Raw genomic sequence first — 21,934 nt, forward strand, 5'->3', positions numbered from 1 at the left:
GGCAAAGCCCGCCTCGGCCAATGAACAAGCCTACTTAGAAATCTACTAAAAGAATTGGAGTGCCAATTCACTTTAATAGAGCGGAGTTTTTGGAAATCTAGAAGGACTTGCAATTTGGTTAGATATATGTTCTTATTGTTCAAATAAATAAGAATAGTGTAGTTTGGGGATTTATAAATTTTAAATGAATGAATGAAAATCTTTTTCCAAGATTTCTAAGTTTAGGGGATCTTTGTCAGAAATTAAATTTCAAGGGGGGACTTTGTCACTGACCCCATGGGGTTCTTATAGGGTAAAATATAAAAACATCCCCCTGATGTTTCTGACAATCATAAAACCTTCCCTCAAGTTTCACTTTAATAAAAACCTCCTCTGGATTTTTGGAAAACTAAACACAAACCTCCCTTGTGTTAATATCTTAGACAGAAAATGGTTGATCGATACATTTTTTTAAATACCCATTTTACCCTTTTACCATTTCATTAAGGAACAAACCCATCGCCACCAAAATTTTTCCTGTCAATGCTCCTCACGAAAAACATAACGTGGTCTTCAGTGAAGTGCCCTCCCCTTATTTCCAAGCTCCAACCATATATGTATTTGCACCCTCCCTCATCTCCACCCTCTTCACCCTCCTTCTTTCCGATGCTTCGTATCACCATCATAAAGTCGTTTTCCACTGTAACCTAGATATTGGACTTGGAGACGTTGATGACGTTCATATAGAATACACACGCCTTGGGGTTTCGAGGATGTCAACGGGGATGCTTGACGCACCTCCTTCGGTTGCAATGCTGATAGCAATTAATTCACTGCCAATGCGATGTTGCCGTTAAAGAGCGTCAACACTACTCTCATCCTGGCTGCTTGCCGTTTTCAGATTTAGGGTAAGCCGGTTAGATCAAAATAACGGAAAGAAAGTTGAAGCTAATGACCGACTTGACCAGGAGAGCCGGCACTTTCTTCTCTAACCACCATCGCTGCCATTAGTTTTTGTTGGTTCCATGTCAATTGGGGTTGAGGACTTTGCCTTACAAGTTAGAACTTGAAGCAAAACGGGAATCATCTTGGGTTTGGTCTTCTCGGGTTTTGCGATTTCAACCATTATAATTAAAAGTTGGAGAGATGGCATGGGCATGGAGAAGGGGTTTGAAGCTCTGAAAGTCTGAAATGGAGTCGCCGTGGAATCTAAAGGTAGTACCTTGACTTGGAAAATGAACATCCAAATAAATAAATCTTCAAAAAACCTGTGACTGGGAAGAGGGGTCTTGTGGGATGGCGTTGAAGGGGCTTTTGTACGGAGTATCAAGAATCATTAATGGAGTTGCAAAGCTTTTATACTTGATTAAAATTATCTTTGTTTTTCCTCCACCAATAATCCCATTATGGAGTTCATCATAAATCATAATGCAAGTCCAAGTACAGAGGCATTGGAGAAAATATATTTGAAACGTGCAAAATTATCTTTGAAGGGATTTTATAGGCTGCAAGCGCAAAAGATAATATTCTGTTTATTGGGAAAATATTATTAAGGAGATTTCTTTCCGTAAAATTATACAAAATAGAAAGGTAAAACTAGTCTTTTCAAAAAAATAATGTATCAATCTAACGTTAGGGAGGTCTGTGTTTAATTTTTCAAAAATTTAGGGGAGGTTTTGTTTTTAAAGTAAAACTTTGAGGGGAGCTTTTTATGATTGTCAGAAATCTCAGGGCACGTTATGCACTTGCCACGTGGAAACATTTCACAGGCGGTCTACCAACTCTACAATGGGGTTGAGCTTGCTGTAGCCTCCACTCAAGACCTCTCTGTGTCCCATGTATGAATGATGTACCATGTGTGCCTGGGAACTCTTCTCATGTCTCATGTGGTGGGTGGATGGGAGTATATATAAAGTCTTTCAGAATTCAGATGGGAATGTGAATGTGACCTTCCTTCCTCACAGTTTTCCTTTTGTTTTCATCCTTTTCCTAACCAAACCAGAACTGGAAGAGAACAGAACCAGGAAACAATAAGACTACTTATTAAAACAAGCAACACAGACGACAAACAAAGGGGGAAGGATTCTGCACCACCGATTTCACTACTGTAAAATCCATACCTTTCTTTTTCTTCTTCTTCTTCCTCTATCTCAAATTTTTATGGGTTATATGAAGGTCCGATTGACTAATTGATTGATCGATTTATTTCGTTGTGGGTCCTTTCCTTTCTCGATTTATCATGTAATCTGCTCCTGATGTTATAAGTAATAAATGAATTTTTCCCCCTGAGACTTGTTTTAGATTATGATCTGTATCTTTTTGGATTTTTCTGGATTAACAGAGAACCTTTAGAACTTGGAACATTTTAGTTTCTTTATCGTATAGAATTGTTGGGTATCTGGTTAGGGTTAGGGTTAGGGTTAGGGTTAGGGTTTGGATTTCGATTTGGGTTCTTTTTTTTTTGTTTTTCGGAAGGAAATGGTATCTTGATTGGGTTCAAAAGATTTATCCTTAAAAGGATCAGTTTATATCCTGCCTCGATGTATCCGATTTCAAAGCTTTGTCAAGAAGGAATTCTTTCTATAAGTGTTTCTTCATAAACTTCCAGCTCTCTCCCTCCCTCTCTCTCAAAAAAGAAAAAAAAAAGAGAACTTATAATTTTTTCTATCTAAAAGGTAAATGAATTTCGATATTTGCTTCTGAAAATTGTATGGTTTCTTTGGCATCTTTTCAATGCAAATTTCTTAATTATGCTTTATAATATTTTGCTTGAACTAAAGTGATTGAAACTGGCGGGTCTGTGATAACTCCGAAGGTTCTGATACTTTATGTGCTTCCTTTTTGGGATTTGCAAGGCAATAAATGCCATATGTAGTTTGCAGTTTTATTTCCTTTTTCTTTGAGCATCTTTCTTATCAACAATCCTGATGGATTAGTTTCTGGTTTGATTTGGTGGTAAACTATGCTTTTCAATGTTGCTGAATTTGATTTTGTTGCGCCCATTCTATTTGTATAGGTTTCAATTGGATTTCTGTGTAGATTTTGCTTGTGCGGAAGTGTTTCAATTTTCTTCTGTTACCTTCTCTCTTCTGACAATATGCATAAGTTTTTTATTTTTTACTTCTATATTCAGCATTGAGTAGTATGTACATAACCATCACCTTTATTTCATGGTATAAGTGCAGGTCTTAGGACTCATTGGTGTCTTTGTGGTTTGCGTGATAGGCTATAAGGCTTTTGTCAGAAGGCTGTATTTCCTTCAGGATTTGTAGGGCTGTGGATTATTTATTACATTTTTTGGAGCATTATTGGAGGGATTGTCTTGTATATAATTTACTCCAAGATTTCCATCTTTCTTCACATATACAAGCTGATTACTGTCATAAAGATTCAGAAGCTACAATTAAGGGAATAAGGTCCAGAGTTCATTATCTGGGTGAGTATCTGTATTGTTGAAGGAATTATGTAATAGCTATTAATATCTTTTATTTATGTTTCCATGTATTGCTCCCAAATTTGGCTTGATTTGCTATGGACTGACTGTGTGCCTCACATGTCAATTGTCAATATGCCAAATTTTTGTTTTTCAGTTTTCTATTTTTCATTTTTAACATTTTTGGTGGGCAATATGATTATGTTTTTGTTATTGCCTCCAATAATCGCTTTTATGCTTTTCCTTAATAGTGTTGATTCTTCTTTTGGAAATAGTTTTTTTTTTTTTTCCTAGTTGAGTAAGACAAAGTAATTTCATCAACTCTAACTCTTTCTTGTGGGGAAGTTTTAAGGAACCTTCCTTCTAGGAATTATAATATATATTTGAATGGATGTGAGTTTTACGAGAAGCTTTTATTTTAAGTTAACCAAAATTTATATATTTTTGATGAATGATAATAAATTTATTAATTTAGAAGTAGATTTAGAGTGAGTTCATTCAACATCCCAGGGAGAGGCGCGAACTGCAGCCCCTCCTTGAATCTTACAAGTAAACTAGGAAAGAAAAGCAAGAATCACAACTGAGCCCAAAACAATTCTTTCCTATTTACCTCTTGCTTAGCTAACACATCTGACAAAGTATTTGCTGATCTCCCCACCCACTATATAGTGACCAACATATTCCTTGTCAACCAACTAAATTTCTTCATTTCATTCTTTTAACGCCACATAGCCTCTTCAGGATTTTTCAATCAACCCACCACCACTTTGGAATCCCCCTCGATTGTTAGGTGTTGTACCCTCAGCTGGTTTGCAAATTGCACCCCTTGTACAACAGCTAAAAGTTCTGCCCTGATGGAGTCCCCAATTCCCAAGGGACCTGAGTAGAGCAACAAAATCTCTCCCTTCTCATTTCTCAAAGCACCCACCCAATCTGGATAATCCTGGATTACCCGTGCTACTTCCATCAAAGTTCAACTTTAGTGAGCCTTCGGATGGAGGAGACCAACTTGTAATTGATTTGTTCTTTAGAGATGAACACCTTGCTACTGCTGACCAATTTCTCCAAAGGTCATTAAAGGAGAATTGATGAAAGATTTCCAAGGTCTTCAACCAAGGTATTGCCCTATTTAACACACAGTCTTTCAATTCCTGACTGCTCATTTCCTTTTCTTGAAAAATTCTAATATTCCTTTCTTCCCAAAGAGTCCAAATCAAGGCAACACGAGCGCATCTCCACATAATTCTCCCTATTGTTGTAGGCCAATAAAAGGTAGGATGGTTGAAGAGCATGTGAACTTCTGTTGGTAGACTCCAACTACTCCCAAACAACGAAAGTAGCCAAGCCCAAATGTCTTCAAAAAAGGGACAAGATATTTGTAGGTGGTAACAATCCTCACCGTGAGCTCTACAGATGATACACCAATTAGGAGAAATACAGAGGAAAGGTCTTCTCTTTTGTAGGTTATCTAGAGTGTTTACTTTCCCATGGAATACTTCCCAATAAAACACCATAATTTTTTGGGGAACTAGCCGGCACCAAATTTCTTTTGATGGAAAGGTTTGGTGAGTAGAAAGTTGAGAGATGGACTTGAAGAAAGAAGCACAAGTGAAGGTTCCATTGGGTCTAGGGGTCCATACCCTCTTATCTGGCTTGGAGGGATCCAAACAAACCTGATTAAGACAACCAAGCCAAATAGAAAGAGATTCAATTTCATCATCCCTAAGTCCTCTAGGAAACCCAAAATCCCAAGTAGGATCTAAGGGTGTTCCCAAAGGTGAGACAAATTTTGAGACCACCTCTCTTTTTGTACAAAGAAACAGAAAATAGCGAAAGGATCAGATCCTTTAAAGGTGTGTCTCCTACCCAAATATCCTCCTAAAAATGGACAGAGTTGCCAAAACAAACTTCATACCTAATAAAATTGAGGAATTGAGGAAGGGTGTTGTGAATGGCTTTCCAAGGTGCTGCTAGATTAGTTTGCCTTGATACACCAACATCCCATCCATTCTTTGACCTCCCATGAATGCTTCCCACCATTTCATGCCACAATCTCTCTTTCCAATGGCCATCGCCACAACCATTTCCCTAACAGAGCTTGATTTTTTCTAGTTACCCTCCCAAGTCCCAAACCCCCCTCTTCTTTACTTCTGCACACAATTTCCCAATTAACCAAGTGATCATTTTTTTCTTGCCCCGACTCCCATAAGAAATCTCTCATCAACTTCTCCAGTTTCCTAGCTTCCTTAACTGGTATTCTAAAAATAGACAAAAAATAGGTAGGTAAGTTAGCCAAGGTAGCTCTTATTAGGGTAATTCTTCCTCCTAAAGAGATATAATTCCTCTTCCATGAGGCTAATCTCTTCTCAAACTTTTCTATCGCTGGGGTCCAAAATCTACTCTCCCTAGGATTTTCCCCTAAAGGAAGCCCTAAATAAGAAATAGGCCAAGCAGAGGTGGAACACTCAAGACACTCCGCAATAGCCTCGACCTCCCCTACCTCCAAATTTATACCCGCTATGCAGCTCTTTTCCAAATTTATTCTCAAATTAAAAATACTTTCAAATCCTTTGATTAGCTCCTTCAGGTTTGCTACCTTTTCGCTAAAACCTCCTTCACAAAAGATCATTAGGTCATCTGCAAACTGAAGGTGGGTGACGGAGACTTGGTATCTCCCTATTCTCCAACCCCTAATGGCATCTTCACTGTTAGCCTTAGTAATGATCCTACTCATCACATCAGCTACTAAGGTAAAAAGGAAGGGTGAGAGTGGATCCCCTTGCCTGACACCCCTGCAAGCTGGAAAAAAGTCCCTCACCATACCATTTACCAGAATAGAGTAGTGATAAGTACTGATACACCCAAAAATCCAACTACACCACTTGTCCCCAAATCCGCAGTTTTGCATAATCTCTAATAGAAACTTCCAGTCCACCAGATCATAGGCCTTTTCAAGATCCAATTTACAAATGAAACCTCTCTTACTAGACCTTTTCATTTCCTCCACACACTCATTCGCAATTAAGATCTGATCTGTTATTTGTTGCCCTTGAATGAAGGCCCCCTAGGTTTCCCTAATGATAGAAGGGAGGACTATTTTGATCCTCAACGAGAGCACTTTAGCCAGAATTTTGTAGATGCTTGTCACCAGACTAATAGGCCTATAATCTTTTGGGTGGTTGGCATCATTCTTCTTAGGTATCAAGGCCAAAAAGGTGGCATTAATTCTAGGGCTTATAGTGTGATTATTTGCAAATTCCTTAAAGACTTCAATTAAATCCTCTTTCAACACCTCCCAACAGTCTTGATAAAAACCCATTGTAAAGCCATTTGGACCTGGCCCTGGATCTATCCATTAGAAAGACAACTTTCTTAATCTCTTCTTCCTCGAAATCCCTTTCCAACCACCTTGCCACTCTGTCATCAATTCTTGGCCATTCCACCCCTTCCACGATTGCTCTCACTCAAAGGTCTTCTTTAAATCGATTTGAAGTGGTCCACAAATTTTCTGGCTGTCATTCTGGTTGGTATTCACCTCCTCTCCTAACTCTAGCTTGGTCACAAGATTCTTTCTTTGTCTCCCATTTGCCAAATCATGGAAAAATCTAGTGTTCCCATTGCCTTTCTTAATCCACTTGTGTCTAGATTTTTGTCTCCAACTGATTTCTTCCCTCAATAACACCTCTTCCAAATCCTTTTTCAATTGTCTCCTTAACATTCTGTCCTCCTCGGTCAACCCATTTTGAGATTCCTTTACATCCAAGTTTTCTATTCGAGAGATTAGGCACAATTTTTGCTCCTCAATTCTACCAAAATGATCTCTATTCCACTCTTTTATTTTGGCTCTCAACCTTTTTAATTTCTTATGAAACTTGATCCCCTTCCATCTTACCCCTCTCTCCTCCTCACCCCACCATTCCTTCACTTTTTTCACAAAATCTGGATGGGTAAGCCACATATTTTCGAATCTAAAAGGTTTGGGTCCTATAGGAAAAAACTCAGTTCCTATCTGGATAGGACAGTGATCGGAGGTGACCCTGGGTAGCTCTAGCAACCAAGTTTTCCAAACTATTCTCCTAAGCAAGGTTAAATAAGAACCTGTCCAACTTCGAACACAAAGGGGTTTCCTGAACGTTGGACCAAGTGTAATTGGCTTGCAGTAGAGGTATTTCCTTCAGTTCACATTCTTCAATAAAACCATTAAATTTCCTCATGCTTGTTGTAATTACCTGTTGGGGATTATTGGTTTCATCAGAGAATCTAATGACATTAAAATCCCCACCCAAGCACCAAGGGTCATCCCATAGCCCCTTGATTGCATATTGTTCCTCTCACATCTCATTCCTCTCTATTGGAATTAGGGCCATAAACATTGGTTAAGATCCATACACACCCATTCTCTACATTCTTACACTTAATGGAAACTGAGAATCTGCCTATCAATTCTTCCACTACTTCCACCACATCCTCCCTCCACAGTGTTACGATCCCCCCGAGGCTCTCCAAGAAGGAGATGAGCTCCAACCTAAACCTCTAGACCTCCAAAAACTCCTCACCCATCTCCCATCTAATTTCATCTTTTTGGATTCTTGTAATAACACAATATCGGGGTTTCCCCTTCGGAGTAGGTCTTTGATCACCATTCTCTTTCTTGCACTCCTTAACCCTCTTACATTCCAGCTAATAATTTTCATTGAGACAAAATAGCAAAAAAGCCCATGAAAAGGCGATAATCTCCTCATTTTAGGCCCTTCCTCCTATCCCCTCTACCATTGAATTCTAAACTCCCCTCAATGTATGAGATTAGCTTTTCCACTTCAGATCTGTTTTTTCTTCTTTGTTCCTCCCCCCCCTTCCTAATACAACAATCATCCTTTTTCTTTTCTCCATCCTTTCCAGCCAATGTCTGAGGAAGAATTTTACCCTACTCACACTTATTTTGGCTACAACATCTCTCTAAGAATCCTTTTTTTTAGTTCCTCCATCATTGTACATATCAACTCCCAAATTTTGTCCGCTTCCCCCTTACTACTTCCTTCCATCACCCTCTCTCTTGCATCAGAACCCTCTTGGATGGGAAGTTGGAATATCTGTTACAGGCATAGCAGACAAGTCAGTACCTAAAAAAGAATTGACACCCATACCTGGTAGGACAGGGGTAGGACTAGAATCACTGGAATTGAATTGCTGACAAACGACAAATGGTTTTAAGGCCTTTCCCCCTTTTGGACAAAGTTGTGAAGTAGACATAGTGAAAGAATCACTTCCTGACAACCTACCCACTTGGAAAACCTTTCTCTGTGTTTCCGACACTGGAATACCCACACCCATCCTCACGGCCGATTCTTGTCCCTCTCTACCAACATCCTGTAATTCATTAGACTCAGGGTCAGCTCCCTCGACGAAGGGAAGAGGAGTTTTCACAGCTTTAGGACCATTTTCTTCACCATTTCTAGTCTTCCCGCCACCTGCCTCTTCAATCTCTTCCTCTAAAAACAACAACTCTGTATGCATACTTTCAATTTCAAGTAAATCATTGTTGCTTTTCGGAGACAGACTTCCCAAACTTAAAGTTTCGTCTCTATCAGAATCGTCACTGCTGTTTTGTTCACTCAACCAATCTTCAAACCCTGTTCTGTTCAAGTCACTAGGCTTCAGGTATCTCGGGTTGTGCCTATTTGGTGAGAGACGGTTCGCCAGGTTGGATGGGACCCACTGTAGAGAGCCTCGAGACCGAGTCTTGAGGTTTTGCGCCTGAACTGTTCGATCGAACGGAGGGATTCGGGGTAGAAGAAGATAGACGCTTAATCTCGTCTATCAGCTCATCCCTCCTCCCAGTCACGTGCTTACTTAAAGGGTCCCTTGGCTCATCTGTCTTGTAATGGGCCTTGGGCTCAAAACTTGTAATATAAGAACCCAACTTTAAAGCCTTTACTTGAGTTGCCTTCTCCGGCTTACCAGAAAAGGGATCCACTCGACTGGGCCCATTTTCTAAGTCTTTTCGTCCCACGTGACCTCTTAACAAATCACGCCCCCCTGTTTTAATGGTCGAACCAGCAACCCTCCCTGTCTGAGGTTGCTGGTTCAGCCATCTCCCTTTAGACATTGGTAAATTTTTGTCTATTTCCTTTGACACCACCTGCGCAAAAGATCTGCCATTTGTCATATCCTTTTCTTGCTTTCTACAGGCTTGACCTTCCATCTGCCCCAAAGCTTTTTGGCTTCCCAGAAATTGTTGGCCCTTCTTAGTGAAACATTCCTTCCCATTTGAATCAACCAATCTCACAAGTCCACGTAATGCTTCTTCTTCCTCCTTCTCCCCTCCTACCATACGAGCCTCCTTCCACAGCCCTGCTTCAATGGAGGATGTTAGCCACACAGAGACAAAACTCCCCTCTGTTCGTACCTCTACCTTTCGTGGAATGTCTTCTGGCTTCACACCACTTAGCAGGATTGCTACTGAATAAAGATCGCCCCAGAAAGCTCCTTTCAAGCTTCCTCCACACAATACTGCTATAGACTCTGCTACTTCTTGTTTCCATAGATGAAATGGCAAGCCTATTACACACCCCACCCCACCATCTTCGACAAATAAATCCTTGGAGTTGGATGTTGGATTCCATTTAAAGACTGAATGATCCGAAATCAGCATGAACATTGATAGCTGATATTTCCAATTCATTCTCTATTGGATCTAGGAGGGCTTTACAGTTATCGAAGGGCGTTACTATGAAGACACTCTTCAGCTTCAACCTGGTTGCCAGTAAGTCAGCTACCCTCCTCTAATCATTGACCTTTTCCTTGGCTTGTATCACAAACTTACTATCCTACTCTTCTCTCTCTAGACCTCCCACCATTCTGCATTGGCCTTTTGTTTTTGTCATGACCACTGGCCCTTGTTCTACCCTGCTGTTGCTGAGATATGCCTTCTCCTCCCTTATGGAGGCTTTTTTATCATTTGCTACTCTTTGAGCTAAAAACTCTTTGAACAACCAGTCAACTTCCCCCCAATCTTGGTTCTGTTTTCTTGCTGGTAGACACACCAGTTGCCTTCATCCCTTACCAAAAAATTCAGCCAAAGCTATGAAGAAACCTTTTCTATTCCTCATACATTCAACAACATATCTTCTCCCTTTATGAAGAAGCCTTACCAAAATATTTTACCGCCAGTCAAGTTGCATCATTTGGCTTTTTAACAGTAAAATGTGGTTATGATACAAATGTCAGCACTTTACCTGGTGGTGGAGAGCAGTGCTATCAAAGGGCTGACTGGCCAATGACTAGTCAGTTGATGTCCATACCCACTGCATTGTTAGTAGGTTGGTACCCATGGTGCGGTTGCTTAGGATGACTAAGCAACTAGGTCACCTTGGTTTACTGATGACTAGTCTACTTACTTGACTACATATTTATTCTAGTTTTATCTTTATGTTCAATCAAACTTTGAAAATAGTGTTATAATAATGTTATTCATGCCAATTGTAATGAGCATCTCTAATTCATGTGGTTGGATTGGGGGGGGGGGTTATATTAAATCGGAACAAGGCCTATGTGAAAGATATATAATGGGTGATTCTTTTATGTCTTCTTCCAATCAGTAGTGTGCTGGTCTGAAGTTTCCATATTATTGTTCCAATCAGTAGTGTGCTAAAATGTTCAATATCACATCTTTTATTGTACACTCACAAACTTTGTAAATTTATATATTGCATTGTTATATCAAAATTTATACATCCTTTTTGTAGTCAGCTGGTCAGTACCTAGGTACACGACTAATCACTCATTGTGTAGGGAGGCAAACAACTAGTCATCACTTCCCACACTGATAAAACTGTTCACCTGTTTCGCCTGCTTTCTGCTCACAGTTGTACTTGTATTCTAGACTTCTAATTTTCTGTTGTTTTTTTGGACCTGTTGATGAACTTCTTGGGTTTGGTCAAGTTTTCGAAGTGATATCTTGTGTTGGGAATGGATTTCTTGAATTTTTTATCGTAGATACCTGTACAAATATATTTTTCATTGTAGATATTTAAGTTTCATTAGCACAACTTTCTTTCTTTTTCTTTTTGTTTTTTTTGCAATCTTATAATGTAGTTTCTTACAGAAGAAATTTTAGATATTATGTTAATAGAGATCTTAACACTTCTTCAGGGTTGATTTTGATGTATACATTAGGCTTTCCCTTTTGGAGATTGAGGGGTGACAGTAAGATGGAGGTTCGTTAGATGAGGGAGATCTTGATCGTCTCTCTTTGAAGTTACAATGAGTGCAAAACATTCAAAAACTTAATTAGAAGCCTAATTATCTATGTACCTATTACACCTATATATGATCAGCAACAAATAAAGTCCATTTTATTGATATAAACAGAAATTATACATCTTTTACAACGCTGAGAACATAGCATAACCATCCTTCCCCAAATAAATTACAATTACAAAACTGCCCAAAACAATTGATTTCTATGCACCTCTTGTTTAGCTAAGCTACCAACCCAGGTTTAAGCTGATCTTGGGACCCATGGGTTTTTGACCTGCATATTCCTTCATAGTCATCTAAGTTTCCCCAATTCACTTCCATACTTCTAGTGTGCCTTATCTCCATACATGCTTGCTGAATCCCTTGTAGTACTGCCAACAATTTGGCCCTTGTGGAATCTCCAACATCAATTGGCCCGGAGAGCATTGCTCTCACTACCCCAGTACCCCCGTACCTATGGATTAGTTTATATATATTGCTGCTTATAGTTTAGTGAATGCTACTAAATGGAATGGTGGAAAATAATTTTGAAGGAGATATGATCTTTTATTGTGTGTGCATGCATGTCCCTAATGAATAAGACTAGTTTTTCACTCTGAAATTCTTGGGCTTTCGGTCATATTATTAGGTAGCTAAATACTTAGGTTAGAGTTTGTGCATACTGTAGTTATGTCAGAGCTAGCAAAGACCTTCAACATTTGGATTAAGCTTGCAGTTTAGAGAAAAGTTCTTGTGCCACCATTACTCTGTTAATTATGTGAAAGTAGAGGATGAAGTAAAAAGTTTCAGACTTCTTATTTTGATTATGAGTCCTGTAACTTGATAATTAAAATTCTGATGGTGGCCCTTTTGATTGAGATTGGAAGATATCATAGTGAACCCTTTAGGACAGGACTTAGGAGTTATAAATAGTTTTGATCTTTTGAACAGCAATTCTTTAGACCTTCTGCAGACCATCATCGCAAACACTCTGATATGGACTTTTATTAGCAGAGTGGAACTGCAATTTTCATGGTGTATTTGATTATTTATCATTTCTGGGCCTGTGGGTTTTTCTCAGAGCAAAAAAGTAATATTTTCTTCTTCTAGGAGAGTTCCCCTTACCCGGTGGAGGTTTTCTGAATGTACTTTCTCTGTCCTTTTGGGGGTGAGCAGTTCTCAAATCATAAACACAATCTAGTAGAATTTCCTTTGTGTGGAGACAATCATTACCAAATAAATTGATCTTTAAATCTCTTGGTTTGGAGTTTGGAAAGTTTGAAGATATGAATTGACCTCCTTTAGGAATTCTTCTGTGGAATTCAAAGAGAACAAGTATTATGGTTGATCTTAATCTATTTGAAAATGGTTGAGAAACTGGTTTATGAATAGAAATTTATGCAGGAGATAAATTAAAAGTTGGTTAAGATTGGGGTGTACTAATAATGGTGGATTCATAGTGTGAAGGTGCTAAGAGGTGTCTGGGCAATAGGGAAACATCTTTTTGCCTAATTGACTTGGCTTCTCATCTAGGCATTGCTTAAGCAATGATCTTTTTGATATAAAAACATTAAAAAAAATATGGGTGATTTTAGCCTCTCCTATTAATTAGCATGTTTCCCTAGTTGATGTAAAAGCTACAAAACATTTGAAAGTGATTTAAAGTGAAGTAACCAAACTTCAATGTGATCAATGCGTTCGGCCAACTGGTTGATTAGTGGCTAATCAACCTGTCAACCACAGTCATTTTAAATCTTTATTTGTTAGCTTTATCTCTAATTATTTGAATAATATAGAATATGTTTGCATTTTGTTTATTCATGCTGTTCTGTTAAATAATTGTGATGGAATATGATTAGATGGTGGTATATAAAATTGAAAAAAACATAAAATAAAAGAAGGTAGTGGAATTCTTTTAAGTTTTCTTCCAATTAGTGTGCTGGAATGGAGTTGCAAAACAATGGGTACATCAATGGTCAAGGTTGCACTCTTCTTTGGAAAACAAAGGTTGTGATTCCTTATCCAAGCTTATCCGGCCTAACTTTTTCTTTGTTTGCAAAACAAAGATTTTAAACTAAATGTTTAATATCAATTTTTCTTGCATAATGGTAGTCTATGTTAACTTATTTATGAGCATCAATATATTAACTTGTTTTACACTGCCGGTCCCAAGTCCGGATAAAGGAGGGTGCATTAGGTTGTCAGTTGGCACAAAACTTTTGCCAAGTATGGGTCGTAGCCGACCCCATACAGTTGGGATAAGGCATGGGTGATGGTTATGAATATATTAACTTGTTTAGAACATATCTTTTTCTTTTTTAATTTTTTATCAACTAGTCAATGCCTAGGCACCAACCAGTCATTGGCTCGTTGCACCGACTAGAAAGGCCAAAATGACTAGTCATCACTTCACTACATTGATAACATTGTCAAACATTAAAAGTATTACTAAAACAACGTTACATAGCCAATGGAAAAATCTAGGGGATGGAGCCCCATTTTGTTAATACAAGAGAAGATATAAAGAGAATGCCACTGCGCTAAATCAAAGGATGGGAAAAATCAAAGAGATGAGGGGATGGAGACTGGGTTATATTGTGTGCAATAGAGATATATTGGAGATGGAATATATGTGAGCTAATGATGAAAGAAAAAAAGAAAAAAACAAAAGGAATGTATGTTTCTTAATTGGAAAAAAAGAGACATCAATAAACAGGTGCAAAGATTTTAACCAATGCACCACCCTAACTATGGTAGCAAACTGTGCTCTTGCTCATTCATTTGCTTGTCTTGTGTGGTCACCACCAGGCCTTGGATTTATATAGTTAAATTTTGATGGAAGCAGTGAGGGTAATCCAGGTCCCTCAGGTGCAGGAGGTGTCTTTAGAGATGAGAATGGGAAGGTGATTGCAATGTATTCAGGTTCCATTGGGGTTGGGAACTCTCTCAGAGCTAAGGTTTATGCTGTACTTGAAGGCATAAGGAAGACTAAGGTGCTGAATATACAAAAGCTAGTTGTTGAAGGGGATTCAAAGCTGGTTACAAAAGGATAGTGGATTTTGGAAATTTGCTAATGAGAGGAGGGAGGGAGGGAGATTAAATGGCTAACTTAGGGGGTTGGAAATCCAGTTTTAGTGGATGAAGAGAACAACAAATGCCTTTGCAGATACTTTGGCTAAGTAGGGGGTGGGAAGGGATCAAATGTTTTGGGCTATTTTGTAAGTTTTTTTATTGTTCTCTTGGGGAGAGTTAAGTCATTTTATCTCTCTTTGGAGTGTTGTAATTATGTTCATTAATAAATTGAGATCTTGTTATTGATCACAAAAAAAAAAATGAAAGAAAAGGGGAAAAATGGAGTAGAGCCCCTGTTTTGGTTGTAATTAAAAAGATTAATTATTTTCTATTAAAAAACAACAAGTAGAGGGGAAAGCTCCTTGTTTTCCATCATAGGTAGAAGGTTGTTATTATTCTTATTGTTATTTTGCTTACGAAAATTGAGAACCAAGTAGATTCATCAATACAAATTTGAGAAAAATGTAGAATATGCCTCTTTTGGATGAAAACTATTGGTTGAAGTCCTATTATGCATGAACACATACTTTCTAGTTGTTGAAGCCACTTGAAGCTTCTAACATTATCCTAAATCAGAAGATGGCGACCATTGGAGTTACAGAAGAAGGGAAAGCGTGGGTAAGAGTCCATGGGGCGTCGATCAGGGTAGAAATCTGTAGATATCTGTGAAGAGGGTCTAAGGGAGTGAAGTTTTTCTTAAATAGTCTTTGGTTGCTAGTTTTTCAAGGCTTCACCCCTCTCCTAATGAAGTGGAGAAGTGTGCATCTTGTTGGTGGGGAAGGCTAGAGAAATTGCAAGCAAGACAAATGGAGGGGAACAAAATGCTCTTAGTCTTCCCAACGGAGACAGAATCTGTTGGTGCGTTGCACTGGTAAGTCCCTTTCAACAGCTTCCACGTTTCTCTGTCCAAATGGAGCTCTATTTGGTGCAACAAAAGAGCGATAGCTCATATTTGGACACTGGTGGATTAGAGTATTCGAGATTCCCCTACATACATGGTGTCTTTTAGTTTTTAAGGAGATTGGTGATGCTATCGGAGGATTCATAGAGGTGGATCTAGTCCTAGAGCTGGATTGAGTTGTTGCGAATCTTGATATGGAGCAGATCTGTAAGAGACATCTCGAAATTATTGGTACTGGATGCTTTGGGTTCCAGTTACCTGCTGAGATTAGCTATGGAAGATGGTATTGGTGAGATAGAGGGTCGGTGCTTTGTTATGAGAACTTCAAGCAATAGTAGTATCTAGGGTCCAGAAAAGTCTCAGGTTTTTAGGGGGGAAAAACACAAGTGAAACTTAGATTCCCCATTTGAATGTGAAATCCGACTTGCACAGATATGAAACACAACCTACAGGTAACAATGGCTCCAAGCATCACAGTGGAAACGACGTAGGAGGCGTTGTGGCTGGAATTTGTTGAAGTGTTCTCACTTGGATGGGAAAGGGATCATCCCACCTCCCGTTGGGTGACCAGAGCGATTTATTGCGGCGAACTCCCAGATTGTTCCATGGTAGCCTGTGTGTGGGGTGGGCTCTCTCCTATTTTTTGGAGGAGTTATAGGAACTCCAACATATACTCCTTGTATACCTTATTTTTTCTTTAATAAATTATACTTTATCCTTTTCAAAAAAAAAAACATGAGCTAATTTTTTGGCTCTCTTAATTGAAAATGAATGTCTTACTGTTTGGAGTATTTAATGATAAGTAATCATTTATTTCTAATTAGCTCCTAGGCACTAAAGAGGAAGAAAAAGGAATTTATAAACTAGCAAATTTGAGAGAAAGGAAAAGTAGAGATTTAAACTATGTTAGGTGCATCAAAGAGGAAGATCAAAGAATCTTGGTAAAAGCTTAGGAAATCAAGGATGGGTAGAAAAGCTGTTTTGAAAAATTATTAAATGAACAGCACGTAGAAGGCACTAATAGATGAAAGATTAGTGATATTAATAGTGTTGAAAATGACATGTACCTTCATAAGATTAGAACTATTGAAGCGAAAGAGGCACTAAATAAAATGAAGAAGGGAAAGACATTAGGGCCCAATAGCATTAATTAAGCTATTTAATAAGATAATGAAAGAAAGATGTCGGATGAATGGAGAAAGGACAATGTTGTGCTTATATTTAAGAACAAAGGCAATATAAAAGGTTGTAATAGCTATTAGGGGATTAAGCTCATACCCAAACTAGGAAACTTTGAGAGAGAATGGTTGAGCGAAGGTTGTGACATGAAACAAGTATATCAAATAACCAATATGGATTTATGCCAAAGATATCAACCATGGGAAGTATCTTTCTTTTGAGATGATTGATAGAAATGTTTAGAGAGAATAGGAGAGTTCTTCATATGGTGTTTATTGATCTAGAAAAAGCATATGATGGAGCCCCTAGAGAGGTAATATGGTGGGTCTAGGAAAAGAAAAGGGTTCCAAATAGATATATAGATTTAATTAAGGATATTATGAGGGTGCACCAACCTTTGTTAGAACACCTATTGGAGAGGCATCGGATTTTACAGCTACAATGGATCTTCATCAAAGTTCAGCACTTGGCCCTTATTTATTTTTACTGATCATAGATGAATTGACTAGATGTATTTTGGAGGAGGTCCCATGGTGCATGTGTTTACTGATGGCATTGTCTCAATTGGTGAAATTAATGAAGGATTAAATGCATAATTAAGTTTATGGACAAATACCGAAACAAGAGGTTTTAAAATAAGTAGGTCTAAAACAGAATATAAGATATGTAACTTTAATAATACTAATAGTAGAAGTTGGTAGGATCTTCGACTCATTGTAGCAGAGACTTGGGATCAAATCCTGGTACCACCAGGGTTGGGGGGTTTAGGGGATGAGGGATGGACTACCCTTGTGCCCCATGAAAAAAAGGGAAAGAAAAAAGAGGTGCAAATCATGGTATGAATCCATAATTCATAACAAGAGAGAGATTGAGGAGGATGTCACCCATAGAATTATGGCAAGATGGTTAAAATGGAGTGCATCCGGAACCTTGTGTGATAGGCAAATACCGCTTAGTATATTAGAAGGAAAATTCTATAAAACAGTTGTAAGGTCAGCTATGCTATATGGGATGGAATGTTGGGCAGTTAGAAACATGTCCAAAAAATGAGTGTGGTAGAAATGCATATGCTGAGATGGATGAATGGGAAAACTAAAAAGGATAAAGTCAGAAATGAAGTCATTCAAGGGAACCTATGAGTCGTTCAAATAGGTAATTAAATGAGATAAAGTAGACTAAGATGAGTCACATGCATAGAAGACCTTCAATAGCACCCATAAGAAGTTAACTGTTGCAAGTTGAAGGGGCTAGAAAGGATAAGGTTAGACAAAAATGTACATGGATCAGAGTAGTAACAAATGATTTAAGCACTAATAATTTAACAATGGATGTGTAATTATCAAAAAAAAAATACAGTGCATGTCGCATTAAACAGAACAGAATGGATAAACAGGATTCATGTAGCTGACCCCACATAAACAGGATCCATGTGCATAATTAAAAAGAAAACAATAAGTGGTTAGGTTACCCCTCCACCCTCGAGTATAACTGTCTTGGTGTATCAATGTGTGGTAGTCGGCAACAATGTTTTTGGATGGTGCAGCTTGTTCATGTCACCAAGTCTAATTTTGGGGACGGCATTGGAGTTTGCATTTGCCGTCTTACATCTTTATATTGCAGTTCCTAAAATCTATCAGCTAGAGTCTTCATGTAGGGTACTTGAATTCCTGATAAGCAGTGGAAAGCAATGTTTAAAGATCCAGACTGGACTGGATAGTGGACTGTTCAATCCGGGAACCGGAAGGGAATCTGGTTCTTTAAACCCCCGGTTTTCATTTTTCTGAAAATCGGAAAAACTGGTCAAAACCCAGTGGAACTGTTGTAAACAGGCTGGGTTTCAACGATGCAATTGGTTTCAATGACATGTTTGTGTCACTAAATGCACATATATTTTAAAATGCAAATAGAAAGAATTGAACCTGAGATCTCATAATTGCATGTGTTGACATCAAACCATCAAACCATCAAACCATCATTCATTTTGTGATTATTTATGTGTATTTAATATATATTGATTAAATATGTATATATTTTTTTATAAAAACTAGTAATGAGACTTGAACCATTTATGTTAAAAAGCAATGCCTTAACCATCTAGCCGCCATTAACATTTTATGCTTTTTTGTGACGTATGGTCAAACCATTTGACTCATGACCCGGAAGACTTTCCGGTTTGAGTCTTAAAACACTGGTGGGAAGTGAATAAGAAGTCCTGGAGAATTTTTATCCAGATATCCTTGATAAGGTTTGGGACTTCTTCTGGAGTTTATATTGACTGACCTTGAGCCATATTTGAGATAGTGGTTGATATTTTCAGTGCCTTTGCATCTAAATTTCCTCATGTCTCTGGATTTATTGCCTTTGTAGCCATCATTATCTTGGTCAATAGAGGATGTTTCACAATTGGAGAATGGAGGATTTCCTAACTGTGTAATTTTGATCTTCATAATGAATGAAACACACTTTAGAATGGCTTATCTGGATCAGTATTTGTTCCCAGCTGTCTTCCGTCTATATGTCCTTCAACACTTTTAGCTGTTGATGTTCAAACCTCATTAGAATATATCACATCAGAAATAGTGATGTTGGCAGTGTACTTCCTTGGTCATGACCTGATCCTTAAGGCTGTGGATTGAACCAGGTTGTGGCAATGGTGCATGTTATTTGAACTAGGTTTGGCTAATGATGGTGCTGATGAGGTGATAACTACATTTTAATGCAGGATGTCAATTATTTTAGACTGTAATTTGGATCAAATAGCTCTATGATCTTTTCTTTGATGTCCATGCCCTATTGTCAATATATAGAATTGGAGAACATTAACACTTTGATTAAATTTCTTATGGGCTACTGTTTTAATCCTGAAGTTGTACTTCTCCAAATGTCTCAGACTCTCAGACTTCTCACATACCACATCAACAAGGACAGACGTTTCATATGATTGTCCACATTTCTTTTTCCCATAGGTCTCACTCAACTATAGTTAGAAATTTTTAATGTTATCAATGATGCCTAAGGCAGCTGACTAGGAGTTCTTCTATGTTTTCACTTTGTTAACTCTAGTGAGCTGTTTGATGACCCTGTTTGCTTGTTGAGATTTGAGAATGCAAGTTAAATGATATAATACAACTTTCCTGTTTTGCTCTAAAAGGTGCATTCCATAGTCATTCCATCTCTGGTCGTTTTGTTCTTGGTTTCAAAAGAAACAGTCTGCATTCTGATAAGTTCAATGTTTCAAATAACTTAATACAGTGCACCCAAGATGACAGATATGAGAGGGAGCACATCTACTGGAACAGATATCCATGCTTTGCACAAGGAATGGGATGAGGCTTCATGCCCAATCTGCATGGACCATCCACATAATGCTGTTCTCCTTCTCTGCAGCTCACATGACAAGGGCTGCAGGTGTTACATCTGTGACACAAGTTACAGGCACTCAAATTGCCTAGATCGTTTTAAAAAACTAAGAGTCGAACCTAGGAACAGCCCTTCACATCCCAGATCTTCCTTATCTGAGAACCCAGATAATTTAAGACCCAACCAGTTGCATGTTCATACATCGGAACTTTACTTAGGGGATCTGAGAATGGAGAATGACCAGGAAAATGCTCATGAAGGCTTCCGTTTAGATGAAAACAACAATGGAAGCTCAGCTGGGTTATTGGATGCACTAGAAGAAAATGTCAACGAAGAACTGGATAGGCATTCAGGAACACAAGGCGGCAGCATTGTTGAAACAAGTGACCCTGAGGCATTCAGGAGAAGGATTGGTTTCGAAGAGTTAGGTGCAGAGAATATATCAACCCCTAACTTGAACTTGAAATGCCCCCTATGTCGAGGGACTGTAACAGGCTGGAAGATTGTGAAGGAGGCCAGGGAGTATCTTGACCTGAAACGAAGAATTTGCTCACGAGAGGCATGCTCATTTGTTGGTAGCTACAGGGAGCTTCGAAGGCATGCTAGGCGGGTACACCCAACCACAAGACCTGCTGATGTTGACCCATCAAGGCAACGTGCTTGGCGTCACCTTGAGCACCAAAGGGAATATGGTGATATTGTCAGTGCCATCCGTTCAGCCATACCAGGTGCTGTTGTAGTTGGAGACTATGTAATAGAGAATGGAGATGGATTCTCATTTGACAGGGAAAGCAGCTCAGGTGGAGGAGGAAGTGGTATATGGTGGGCTAGACTTTTTCTCTTACAGATGATTGCATCAGAGTCAAGAGGCCTCTCAAGGGCTTTGACAAGGCATCGTCGATCATCCATAGCATTCCCTAGTCGTCGTAATTTGTGGGGTGAGAATCTGCTGGGTCTGCAAGATGATGACTGGAACCTGGCAAGTGACATGGGTGAGGATGTATCTCCAGTACCAAGGAGGCGTAGGCGGTTCACACGGTCCAGGTCGGATGAAGATCAACCGTGAGAGTTGCCACTAGTTCTGGTAATTTTAAGCCTATCGTCACCTACTAACCCTCAAGGAATTGTTTTCACGATTACTTGTAGACTAAATCGGTATTTTCCCTGTGATTGTTTCAATACTGTGCAGAATTGCCTTGAAATGAAAAAGATTGTTCATGGATGCGCTTATTCACTTGAAGAACTATGCTTAGAGATATTGGGTTCGGACAAAAAAGGGTGAGGAGAATCATATGATAATGATGCTTTATTGCGGTTTGGTTCTGGTCTCAATCAGCCTTAAGTGTTAAGCTCCCAAACCAATCTCTAGATTGCATTGAACATGATTTCTTCAAACTGGTTTTCGTCTGCCTCCCTTGTGTGCACGTCACCATGTCCACTTTGACGTTATAAACAATGTATAGAACTGTAACAGCGGATTGTTATTTTTCCGGTCTTAATGAATTGCATAGACCTGTTTGTTGTTCAGGTTTAATGCATGCAGATTGTACACGAGCAGGAGGGTCTGATAACTTGGACCATTACAGGACAGAACTTCAATTATAAGTTAGGAATGCAATCTAGTCTATACTCTGTAAGTGGAGTCAGACACCACAAGAAGCCGCTAGGAAAGCTCTTCTAAATTCTCACCTCCCTAGTGGGTTTATCTGGGTTAACTGGCTTAACTTGTATGTGACGCAGAATGTTTTGTTTGAAAATTGAAACTGCAGCCT

The 21,934-nt window shown here is 38.8% G+C and overlaps 1 protein-coding gene across 7 annotated transcripts; it reads left to right on the top strand.

Annotated features, from left to right (window-relative positions):
* Window positions 1–1,797: 1,797 nt before the first annotated feature.
* LOC148865215 (uncharacterized) lies at window positions 1,798–21,689 on the top strand. 7 transcript variants are annotated; one of them, XM_088977869.1, is made up of 4 exons: window positions 1,798–2,086; window positions 3,165–3,415; window positions 19,444–21,246; window positions 21,352–21,689. In XM_088977869.1, the coding sequence occupies exon 3, from the start codon at window positions 20,065–20,067 to the stop codon at window positions 21,226–21,228; it is 1,164 nt and encodes a 387-aa protein (XP_088833995.1). In that variant the 5' UTR covers window positions 1,798–2,086; window positions 3,165–3,415; window positions 19,444–20,064; the 3' UTR covers window positions 21,229–21,246; window positions 21,352–21,689. The 7 variants fall into 7 exon arrangements, with proteins under 7 accessions (XP_088833995.1, XP_088833996.1, XP_088833991.1 ...); XM_088977870.1 differs by having other exon boundaries at window positions 19,954–21,246; XM_088977865.1 differs by having other exon boundaries at window positions 20,055–21,246.
* Window positions 21,690–21,934: the final 245 nt, after the last annotated feature.

The sequence above is a fragment of the Nelumbo lutea genome, chromosome 3 (genome assembly GCF_056320005.1).
Source record: "Nelumbo lutea isolate HS-2025 chromosome 3, American lotus-T2T, whole genome shotgun sequence".
Classification (NCBI taxonomy): domain Eukaryota; kingdom Viridiplantae; phylum Streptophyta; class Magnoliopsida; order Proteales; family Nelumbonaceae; genus Nelumbo; species Nelumbo lutea.

Bases quoted from the DNA above. Each gene is read 5' to 3' on its own strand.
- LOC148865215 (XM_088977869.1), top strand. From the start codon at position 20,065: ATGACAGATATGAGAGGGAGCACATCTACTGGAACAGATATCCATGCT.